The 12,216-nt window shown below is 53.2% G+C and overlaps 1 protein-coding gene across 1 annotated transcript; it reads right to left on the bottom strand.

Annotated features, from left to right (window-relative positions):
• Positions 1 to 6,339: 6,339 nt before the first annotated feature.
• On the bottom strand, positions 6,340 to 12,212 carry NLE1 (notchless homolog 1 (Drosophila); the record flags this gene model as incomplete). The annotated part of the gene is made up of 10 exons (XM_010150044.1): positions 6,340 to 6,402; positions 6,478 to 6,649; positions 7,261 to 7,463; positions 7,617 to 7,663; positions 8,046 to 8,181; positions 8,621 to 8,813; positions 10,235 to 10,332; positions 11,596 to 11,672; positions 11,927 to 12,006; positions 12,104 to 12,212. Coding segments are annotated over 10 exons (1,178 nt in total), but the record flags the coding sequence as incomplete, so codon positions are not given.
• Between the last annotated feature and the right edge of the window lie 4 nt (positions 12,213 to 12,216).

The raw sequence follows: 12,216 nt of genomic DNA, 5'->3' as shown, positions 1-12,216 counted from the left end.
AAGCAATGGAGGAACAAGCATGCAAAACGCCGTAAGCCAAAGACACTTCAAGCTGCTCGCTCTCTCTGGAAGAACCACCACTTTAATTTACAGCCTCTGCCCCCCAGCACTTTTAGATCAGCCTGCGGCTGTTTACAGCAACATGTACAAACATTAAAAAAACCACCACCAGACACCAGTCACATGGAGCCTTTGACCTTCACCTCCAGATCTACGTAATTATGCTCCTTTGCTTTCCACTCCTCATTGCTCTATACCCCTTGCTCTCCATCACACCACCTCCACACCCCAGTTTCACCTGTGCGAGCTGTTTTGGGCCTCCCCAATGTCCCCATCTGCCCCAGAGCCCCCCCTGCACTCTGACACTGCAGCAGCAGGGACTAACCCTCCACTGAAGTTACAGACAGCACCAGGGAAGCGCTGGCATCACGCGGGGGCAGAGCTCCGACCCCACACAGCCGCGCTGCGCCTTCTCTCACGTGATACAGGGTCTGCTTTCAGCGCCACTGGATCAAAATAGAGACTGAGCAGAGAGTTGGTCATCTCCCCATGCTTCACTTATCTCCCTTTGCTTTCTGGCACTCAAAACCAAGCACTACTGGAGCTGTGTGCTATGTCAAAACCTCTTCAGCTAAAGACTCCTCCAAAGACAATGCACCTGGATTTAAAAAAGTTTATATATTCAGCAAGAAATACTTAAGAGAATATTGACAGCTTTATGGAGGACGTTGTAAGCTCCAGACATTACATAGAGGAATCATAAGAATCCCAAGACTTCTATTTTGTGCCAAAGAGAACCAAAGGGCTTTAAACCCACTCAAGACCAAATCCTCCCTATATTTTCTGAAGTTTTGAGCTCCCTTCCAAAATCTGTTTGAGGCACTAACCTCACAAACAAAACAGAGAAAGCAAAACTGACCAAGTTAATTTCAGCAGCTCAGAACACTCCCATGAACGGAATAAATGAGATGTAAAAATATTCCAAGTTAATCATAAATTAAGGTGTTGGTAGTAACACACTTTCTAGTATACATTCACAGCGCCCCTTTAAAACCAGGAAAAACCCCACAAGTGTCAATGTGTTAAATATTCTGATTCAGAAAATAATTTCCCTGGGAATTGGCTGTTTATCGCTAACCACTGATTCCCACATTCGGTATTAATCCTCCCGGTACTGGTGTGTATCCTCACCCCAAAGTCAGTGTCACAAGCTGCATTTTAGGGTGGGGGAAAAAAAAAAAATGCAGAAAGACGCTTTTTGAACAGAGAAAGCCACTTCAGGAACTTCTAAGCTACCCATTCTGCATTACACTTCAAAAATGAGACACATTTCGCTTCAGCAGCGGCACGTCTGATGCTCTTTTGTCTTCACAAAGGGGATGGAGCCCTCCAGCAGGTTTGTTTCAGCACATGGCAAGGACAAAACAGCCAGGAGCAGCTGAGAGATTTGACCAGAATAACTAAACACACTGCCGTCGCACTGGGATTCAAACGGGATCTGAAGGGCCGAGGCCTGGAAAACCGCTTGGCGAAGGGCTGCGGGATTTGCATGCAGGTCACTCGTTTGAGCTGGGTCTTTGATTAGTCTCTGGGAGAGCTTCTAGGTGTTGATATTTCCAGCACCAGTGGACTACAATAAACCTATTTACAAACAGCACCTTCACTTGCTTTTGCTGAAAGAGCTCAGGGACTGAGCGGACCACGTTTGTCCGCCCTTCCCAAAGGAAGCCTCATTACTAGGGATGTTGGGAAGAGATGCACCGCTCTGCTCTGACAAACCACACATCAGGATGATAAAATACCCAGCGTGCTCAAAAACCAGCAAGGCAGCAGGCACTAGTACCATGCCTAACTGACCACAGTGATCCTTCAAAGGCACAGAGTACTGTTCCCCAGTTTATTTTGAACACTGTACTATGCAGCCCACTGACACAGACCACCAGTGACTTACAGCTCGGCACCCACCGCTGATTCACGGCGTCAGAGTGAAGAAAACACAGAACAGCAGCACTGGAGATGGGTTTGTGGCTCTCTCCCAGCAACACCACATTGGTTCAGCCAAATTAGTCCCCCGGATGCGAGGCAAGACTCGTGATCACAAAAGCAACAGATCTGGGAAGGAATTAGCACCTTCCAGGCTTCTTGACTGAGTACACAGGGAAAAGTACACTTTCATCTGGCAGCAGCTCCCCCAGAATACAGACATCACTGTTCCAAGTTTCTGCAGCCCCTTTCATCCTCCAAAGTGCTAATGGTCTTCACAGCAAGCCCTTTGCTGCCGTACCTCCAAAACGCAGCCCTTTGAGGCAGAAATGTCACCTAAACAGCGCCTGGCTTGACCCAAAGACAAGCAGAAAGACAACTGCTTTTCCTAATGTTCATGCAGAACAATGAACGAGGATTATTTTCTTCCTGCTCATCGAAAGATTCTTATATTGCTCCCCAGGCTATAAACATGTACATGGGAGTTAAGTTACTGAACTGGGAAAATAATCAAGAGATCAGTGGAGTCGAGCAGGACATGAACGTGTGGCTCCAAGACCCAGGGAGCACAACGCGTACACCAGTTGCCTGTCCCTCCTGCGTGGATAAGCAGAACACACAGCCCTGAGAACAATTTTCAGAAGGATGTTAAGGCCCCCACTTACCTAAATCTGCCCCCAAAAGCAGGAGACTGGCACCATCCTGCTCATCTCAGCACCATCCCAAACGATCACTCGAGGTGTTCTTACAATTTTCTTCTTCCTTCCCTCCCTCCCTCCATCATCCTCAGGAATTGATGAGACAGGTAAACCTTTCTCAGAGGACTGGCATGCTTCCCAGCCCTTATCGTCACTGGCCTCCCGTTGGGGATTTGTAAGAAAATTAATGGTGGCATCAGCTGAGCTATCACGGCTTTTAAAGGAGAAAGTGTCAGAGGGCCCAACAGTGTCTGGATAGGCTTAAAATTATTCCTGGGTTATCAGTGAGAACTAATGCCCTGGTGGTAGGCAAACCTGTGTGCTACGTCGGACGAGTAACTCTAGTGAAACTGGATTGAAACACAGCAGCAGATACCGAGATTCCTACCACACAGGATTGGAAAGCTCAGGTGTTTCAGTAGGTTTTTTGCAAGGTTAGAGTTGCAGTGCCCAGAAGAGCAATCAGAAAGCTCCAGCCTGCCTTCCGGAATCTGTCCTTTAACAAAAAATTAACGTCTTCCCCATTAACACCACCACTGACCCAAATCTGATTTCAAAAAGTGAGCTAATTAAAGCTCACACCGCTATCACCTGGAGAGCGGGGGGGTCGCACACTCGCTTCACCTCTTGACAAAAAAGGAGCCAGCCCTGAAGTGAAGGGCAGCAGCCGCTCCCCAGGGCGGGAACGCAGGCAGGAGACTGCAGAGCGAGGCCTGGGAAATGCCGCATTCAAATAAAACCGGGAGGAGTGTCACAGGAACGCTTAGGAATACAGCTGGAACAGGGCCAGCACTTAGTATGCATGAAGGCTGGTACTGTATGAATGATAAAACCAGCAGTAGCAGCTGCTTAGATAGGTAAATATGATTTGGTCCACATGCAAACCCATCACATAATGTGGTTCAAAATCTACCCATTGTCAGGTCACAAAAGATGAAGGCTGAGACAGCCTGTTCTGGTGTAAACTTACTTACAAGGCCCTCTCTTCACTTTGCTCTGGAAAAGCCTGCTCCAGCATTAGGAAGGTGGGTTTTAATCAGGCTCTGTTCGGTTCCTGGTATCACAGCAGCAGTCTGAAGGGATGGCAGGAGCCAGCCTCAGTTAGGAGCACAGCCAGGGGGCACAGCGATGGCTTTGGTTTGGAAACGAGTGGACAGGGAAGCGCTCTTTAGGTAAATGTACACACACGCACGGCCAAGCCAGTCCCTGCAGGCAGGATTAATTCACCCTGCTCCCATACATCCCCAATTCTAACACAAAACACACCATGGATTAACAGGGCATGGTGACCCTCCGCAGCACTTGGGAGAGGAAGCAGAGAATGATGCCTCAGAGCCACGTACTACCAGGAGCTGCAGCAGCTGCTGCTTTCAGCGAGTCAAACCCAGGGAACGCAGCGCTGAACTCCCAAAGGTGGATTGTTTCATCAGCACAGGCAGCCCAAAACACTTGCAAAACGGACGGGCTTCTCGGCTGTTACCAGCGATCCATCAGCTGCACGTGTGCTCCTCTCCTTCCCAAGGGCACGGCAGTCTGGAGAGGCAGAATTATCAGCTACAGTTTTAAATCACCCTGTCCCACAACATTAACCTTAGCGAGTTACGAAAGGTTTTGTTTATGCAGATGGACGCAACATGGCCTTCACCATCAGCAAGAACCAGCTGGAGGAAGCACATCAGTGAAAGTGCAGGTACAGGATATTGAGTTCTTCCCAAAAGATCCCACAAAGAGAGAACCTGCTGACTTGGCTACCAGAGAGAGATACTAACAACAGGAACCACAAATTGTTCTTAGTCATAGTAAGGATTTAACCCTTTGTTCCAGTCTTTTGCTCACCAAAACACTTGCAGACAGGCAAATGGCCATTACTGCGCCATCCCCTCCTAACTCTCCAAAGCAATCCTGCAGGCAGGAATAAAGTCCTAAAATGCACCTTCTGCAGCTAGGAAGCACCTGAGACCCAAACTCCAGTTCTGAGTTGTAGTAATCACCAAGTAGAGAATGTTTTGGTCTTCACACTAGCTTGCTGTGACTAAATCTGACAATATAATCTCTGTTCCTTATTAATCACATCTTGATTTTCATTGTTTCTTGCATCGTGGAAATAAACACCAAATCCAGGTCTATTTGCCTCATGACTGCTGGAAGCCCAAGCCAACTTATAAAAAGGCTCCTAAGCAAGGTCACAAATACCTAACTGACTGAATCACTCTCACCCACTGGGCAAGTAAATGCACTTGAGAACTTCCAGGAGCCAACTCTGTGCAATGGAAGTTCTGCCATTTACTGTGACAGTCCCTGCCGCGCTGTCAGCACGTATCCAGGGCAAGGGACAAACACCACCCAAAATGCCTGCTCCTTCCTTCCCCCTGAGCCGGCAGTGGACAGGAAACAGATGCTCTGTCCCCCGTTCAGAGGCACAAGTACCTCACTTTCCCCATTTCCAAGAGTCACTGAAACCTGGAAACTCAGCACAGCTCTAGCAGCCGTCGGAAGTCCATGCCTGTTGCACCCTGAATGGAGAAGTGAATGAGTTACCTGCTGTGGATGCAGAGGATCACTAGCAGATAATGCACGGCACAGCCCACAGGGAAATGGGCTGAGTGGGAAAGCAAAAGCTTAATGGAATAACGAGAAGCCCCGAGATCTTATTCTCAGCAGATCTTGGTCCCACGCATGCAGCAAAGCACAATTCTGCAATGTAATGATGTGCTGGATTTTCCCCTTCCTCTCTCCCTCTCTGAAGGTCACACAACGACAACCCTTTCTGTTCCCTCTAAAAGCCTCCTTCCCGCAGCATTCTTCACACAGCAAGAGAGGGCATGAGCTGTCCCCACCCTTCGCTTGTCCCCTTCGAGGGGGAAGGCTACTACAAGGCTGAAATTTCAATAAAAAGCCAGTTGAGATGGAAGCAGATGAGGTATCTCTCCTGTAATGCTCAGAGGAAATCATCCTGCAAAGCACAGCTCGTAAGAACTACAATTAAAATTTCCTTAAATAAATATAAGGAAAGAGTCCATGAGGGACAGCAGCCAACAGGAACAGGGAGTCTTGCTCGGGTCAGCCTCTGTCATCCATCACCTCGCAGATCTCCCAGGCTCTCTCTGTGCCGACGGGCAGGCCAGCGTAGGACGGGACCGGTGGCTTCGTGTCGTTGCTCCTATCGACGCCATCTGCAAACGGGAAGAGCTGCTGTGTCCCTGTGGTCCAGCACCGGCGCTGCCACACGGCCCAGCAGGTACCGTATGAGAGCAGCACAGCCTGGGGACCGGGTTCCTCCGCCAGCCGTGGTCAGATGGCAACCAGCTAACAGGAATTTTTCTGTCTGCGTAACTGGGAGACGGAGGAAGGTGAGACAGGAAGGGTCTGACTGACTGGTGCAAATGTTCCTTCCCCTCTCCAGGAGTCAAAATGTCTGAGTCAAATTTCACCACTGACTGCACAGCTGGAGGGACTCTGCTTTCTAGTCATCTCCCATGGGATAGCAGCAGTTCCTACCCCGAGGGAGGTGAGGTGTCTGGGCTGGAATTTGGTCCAGCACCGTGCTCTCTGCAAGGAGAGGTCATGCCCTAACTCTGTCAGTCTCTGCAAGGAGACCACAGCTCTGAAGGACACATGGAGCAGCTGCAACAACCTCCGTGGACAGACAACAGGTTACTTACATCCTCAAACACTTATCCTTCCCTCCGCTTGCTACCCTCTGTCCGTCCGGGCTCCAATCCTTTTAAGACTCGGTTATTATTGCAGTCATGAGAGGAGGAGTCATTCTTGTCTCTCTCAAGCCCCTCAGCTCGACCAGACACCTCACCTCGTCCGCATGGCCAGGGAGATCGATGGCCAGTTTCTTCGTCTTGGTATCCCAGACCTTCAGCGTGCTGTCGCTGCTCCCGCTCACCAGCAAGCGGCTGTCGGCTGACCAGGCGATTTGATACACAGCCGAGACGTGCCCTCTCAGCGATGTCAGGTACCTGGCACGGAGGAGGCACAAAGAAGCTGTCAGAGGAGCAAGCAGCTGGGTTCGTTCCAAACCTGCCCTTGCCCAGCTGTTATGTTTCTTCTCCACCTCTGAGCAAGCAAACACAGTCACGGGATGCCCAGCACACCCCAAGCCAGCACACACACGGCAGTCAATCACCACGCAGAGCTATAGGTGGTGCAGTCTCTCTGAAAACCCCCCCAGATGGGCTGGGAGCCTTCTAGAGGACAGCTCTTCATCTCAACTTCTCTGCCCAGATCAGCAGAGTGCACCATCCCATCCCACCACAGCTGTGCCTGCCCCGGAGAACCGACCCTGCAGCAGGCTGCACAGGTGCCAGGCAGCGCTGTGGCTGGGTGACAGCGGGATTGCACACACCCAGCCATGCACAGACCCTGTAACACAAGAAGGGCTGGACAAGGGACTTCCCAAGGGCAGAGAGACACAGGCAGTAGAATAACTTTGCACGAGTTCAGGCTACAGAGATGCTGAACACACCAGGGAGCTGCTGGCAGTGATGTCGGGGCCCACCTCTGCGTGACCTGCGCGTTACACGCAGACCCCACACGAGCACCACCTCTGTAACAATACACACCAACTCACTTTCCTGTCCTACCATCCCAGAGCTTTATGGACTTGTCAAAGGAAGCACTGGCTATTATCCGGGTGTCTGGCGAGAACAGGACTTGGTTAATCAATGCCTGATGGCCCGTCATTCTCTCCAGCGGCTTCTTGTCTTCTGCTGGTCTCCAAAGAAACAGCGTGAAATCATCTGAACCCGAGACGAGTCTTTCTGGTTCCTGGCCCTGAGGAAAGGATGAACGAACGGAAGTCTTGTACAAGCCAGGTGTGGAGAGCTTGGAAGGTCACCAGTGTTGGGGTCAACAGCCAACAGTGCACATTTACTGGGTCCACCAGTACTAGTGTTATAAACCACAGCACGGACAAATGGGACTTACCCTCACTTGGTCATACCTCTGCTGTGCCTTGGCCTTCAGTTCTGCCACTGGAAGAGGGAAAGGGAGAAGGGAAGGAAGAGAGATTTGCAATCCTTAGGTGAAAGGAAACTTTATAACCCTGTGATGCCAATACCAACCCAGCTCTGGAGGCCAAGGAGACTGATTTGTGACTGCTCACCCACTCTCTTTGCCAAGGGTGATACTGAGAGCAAAAGCCCTTGGAAATGGAGTGGCCTGCCCATCCCCCAGGCTGCTCGACCCTGTGCATGGGCAAGGAATATTATGGCTGCCAGCACGAGCAACACTGGCACAGGACCTGCTCCCGGCTCTCAAGATTGCTTTGGCTCATGGCAGCATTAAGAGAAGTCAGGTCTTCTTACTGCTCCCCCCGCCGCCTCCCCCAGCCTACAACGCGGGTGCTGCACTTACAGGAGCCCCTTACGTCCTGTGGGTTGATGGTGGCTTCAGCAGGTTCGAAGGCTCCAGTGCGGAGAACGTAGTCGGTGCTGAGGGCCATGGTGTTCACCCAGTGAGCGTGGCCCTGCAGGGTGCGGCATAGGACCCCCTGGAAACAAAACCAACCGCTTAGAGAGGGATGGAAAGGACGGAGCCAGACTGTGCAGGACCCATCAGACCCATTGAGCTGCAAGGATCAACCCTAAACTTTCCAAACCCTCTGGCCCAAGCTGCAGGCGGGACTGTAGCCAGGCTTAGCAGGGAAGAAACAATGCTGTTGAGCTTCAGGAACCAATTTCCTGCAGGGCCTTGCAGGGAACCCACCAGCACAGCTCACTCCAGGGATGTTTTCAGCTTTTAGTGATGAAAACTTTGCACAATCACCCCTTCCAAATGGTGTCAAGCAACAGGCTCTGACAGGTCAAGAGGATACAGCACTCGCTTTGCACCTCCATTTTCCAGGGCACAAGCTGTGCCAGGAAGAGCAAAGCTACACCACAGCATCCAGCCCCTTTGCCAGCAGTGCCAGGACTGCCTGCCTCACTTACATCTTGGCTCCTCCAGACTTTGATGGTCCTGTCCTGGGAGGAGGAGTAGAGCAAGCCGTCGCCCCCCCACTTCACACACGTCACTGACTGCATGTGGCTCGTGAGGATTTTGTCACACCGGCCCATCAGCGTGTCCCAGATGCGGATGCTGCCATCCTTGGAGGCACTTGCCAGGTAGCGGCACTCCGGGTTTCTGGGTGAAAAGAAGATCAAATCCACTTGTGCAGCGCACACAGCTCCTCCACCAAGCTCTCCCCCCATCAGCCCCGGAGGATTCAAGGGTGCAGAAATCCATAAAAGACAACTTTCTCTTTTGGCTTAAGATCAGAGAAAGGCCAGGCAGGGGCAGACCGCTGACCCACGGAGAACAAGATCCCACGAGGCAGGGGAGAGGCAGACAGACGCTTCCCTCCAAACCACGTCGTGGGCTGCACGCTGGAGGCATCAATCCAGGGTAAACCTGGCACCTGAGCCGTTGGCAACGACCTTGTTTTCACAGGAGGCAGCTTTAACCCGCTGGCTAACGAGGGGACCGCAAACTGTCACCTTCCCTGCGCACTGGCTGGGGCGAGGCCTGGGCAGGGGGATCAGTCTGCCTCACGCCAGCAGCACAGACCGGCAGCAACGGGAACGTGTCAAATGCTCCCTTGCCTACACCATGCTCTGGCAGGAAACATGCCGGCCTGCTGACACAGAGCGTGCCGTCGGGGCTGAATGCTGCAACATCCAGCCACGCGGCTCAGGGGCGGCAAATTTAACACATCTGGAAGCAGCTGGCCACAACCCAGCAAGGCCAGGGGAGCCGCATCTTTATCCCTCAACACGGCTTTATCGTCAAAGAAAGCGACCCCTGGCACCAGCAGCGCTGAGGAAGAGCACGGCCCCTCCTGTGCCGCAGCAACTGAGCAGAGAGCGCAGCTGGCTGGAGGCAGAAGCGGAGCCCTGGTAGGGTCGTCTTCCTCCTCTCCATTTCCTCATCCTCCTTCATAATCAGTTTTTGCTAATCCAGTTAATTGCTTGCAAATAGCTGGAGTTTCCTACGGGCAAATTCAATTTGCTGGGCTTTGCTCCGCAGGGACTATTCTTCATTTACTTCTCAAATGTCTTGGTTTACTGGCTACAACTGCCCCCTCCACCCTTCTCTCCAACAGAGCTTGAGCTGACCGAAGGGATAAGGGGACTGCACAGGTAATCAGCCCCCAGGATGAATAAGCAGGACGACAGAGGCGACCGGGATGCCAGAGAGCAGAAAGGGAATGATCCGCAGAGCCTGAGCTCGGCACCACGCGGGCAGGCGTTCCTGCTCCCAGCTCACCACGCTGGGCAGGAGCACGTCAAACGTTCGTCCGGCACTATGAGAATGTTGTTTTTCCTAGGCAAATCTCTCTTTTCTGCGGGGGAAAAGAGAGGCCCAGCCTGCAGCGACTGCCCCAGCACCCTCACAGGGGCTCTGCACAGCGCCTGGGTCTCCTGGCTCTGAGCTACACCATTTTTCCCCGACGCCTGCATGCACCCCTTTTCCCAGACCAGGAGGAAGGCAAACAGGAGCAGTCAGGTCCGGCTGCTCTTTTCCATTCGAGTAAAAGGGATGGGCTGAGCCGGCCCTTCACTTACATGTGGAGCGGTTCCCAGCACAGACATGTGATCCATTTGGAGTGGCCAAGGAGTGCCCGGCCAATTTGATTGCCAGTGGCTGGGTCCCAGAGAAATATCTATCCAAGAGAGGAAGGAAGAGGGTCATGTCAGGCCACATGCATCATGTGAATCCCAGGGACGTTTGGCCTCCGTTTAGAGGCATGGGTGTCCTTGGAGTCACATCTCCACGGGCAGCAGCAGGGAGCAGAAAGGGAGGGGGACTGGATGCCTTTCCAGATCCCGGCAGCAATCAGCTGACGTCTCAAAGAACGAGACCTGATCACCCTTTTCTGTGGCTACAAAAATCTCTGCTTCAACTCAAAACCGATCCAGGTCCCCAAAAAGGCAGCCTGAGCCTGCGACATCCTGCGCCAGAGTGGCAGTGAATGTTTGTGGAGCCTGATGGAAGCCAGAGTGCGCTAAATGCTACTTATTATCGGATTCTGTGGGTGGGACACATGCTGGTTTTCTCTTGTTTTTTCTCTCTCTACATAAATGTTAAACCATAGAGCCAAGGCATGAGTCAACTCCTACTTCAGAACCTGGGAGAAACAGGGAAACGGAGGACAAGCAGCTCCCTTGGTTGGATTTAAGCCAGAACAGCTCCAAACCAGGGCACAACCATCCCGGCCTGTTTCCTCAGAGCCACTCTCACCGCTCCCAGACCAGAAGGTCAGCACAAGCAACTGCCCCTCTGCAGCTCAGCCAGTCACTGACACTTTTTATCACCCACGAGCGCTCCCGCTTCCCCAGGCGTTTCTGCACACACCCTACGCGCACCCGCTGTGCCCCATAGCAGGGGCAGGGACCCCCTTTGCGTTCCCGTCAGAGGGAATTTGGCTGTATCTGAGCGGGAGTGCTGCCGCTGCACGTCTGGATCATGCGAACCGCAGCCCTGGCTTGGCTGCGTGATACCCCTTCCCGCTCCAGACACCTCCCTCGTGACGGAGCCGTCTGCCAAGGACCAGGCCCAAGGCCTGGGCTCTTTCCTGCGCGGAGGGAAAAGCATCTGCCACAGGTCAGCAGGGCTCAGCGGCGAGACTTCTGCAAAGGGGATGAAGCCAGAGCGCTGCCCGGCGGTGTTTAGAGACGCTACTCGCAACTACCACAGCACATCCACATGCAAAGCTCTGGGGAATGGGAATCCTGCTCAGAACAACGGGATACACCCTCCACGCCTCAGGAAAAACCAAGTGTCTGCCCCTAATTCCCCACAGCCCCTTCACCGCATTTCATTTCAGTTCAGAACAGGGCTGCGGAGAGTCTCCACGCTCCCACAGACCCTACCCCGGCGCGGCTGTCAGGCTACCTGGCCACGTGCTGAGGAAGCCAACCTGTACCTGGCTGTTCTTGCAGCCCGAGGCCAGCTTCTTGCCGTCGGGAGACCAGGCGATGCTGAGCACCCAGTGCCGGTGACCTGCCAGAGAGAGCACAAGCAGGTGTGAGTGGAGAGCTGTGTCTGGCTGTCCCCCGCATCCCGGCACACAGCTGCCCCCAGGCAGCACTCTGGGAGGGAACCCTCCGTGTTCCTCCTGGATAGACCCTCGTCCTCCACTTCCTTAGTCGGAGAGCTGCTCCCTCCCCGAAGCACCAACTCAACTACGCGGCTCAGGCAGAGCCCCCTGAGGGAGGGGGTCAGGAGCTGCCCTCCCAGGCCACCCCCTCGCCCACCTTTGGCTGTGAACTGCGGCGTCTCCGTGCTGAGGTCCCAGAAGCGGACGGTGGTGTCTCCGGAGCCGCTCGCCAGGTACCTGGAAGAGGAGTAAGCCCCCGGCTCAACGCAGTGCCCCCGGGAGGGAAGGACAGTGGCTGCTGCAGAGCCCCCCACCCGCGGCCAGACCCTCGTACTTTCCCGTGGGGCTGAAAGCCACGGAGATGACGGCCTCGGTGTGTCCCTCCAAGGAGCTGGTGCAGCGGGTTACCGCCCGCACCCTGAACACCGCCTGCGGCTGGTAGATGAT

This window comes from Eurypyga helias, unplaced genomic scaffold (assembly GCF_000690775.1).
Source record: "Eurypyga helias isolate BGI_N326 unplaced genomic scaffold, ASM69077v1 scaffold1654, whole genome shotgun sequence".
Lineage (NCBI taxonomy): Eukaryota > Metazoa > Chordata > Aves > Eurypygiformes > Eurypygidae > Eurypyga > Eurypyga helias.
Note: the sequence above shows the minus strand (reverse complement) of the source record. Positions and strands in the feature narration are given on the sequence as shown.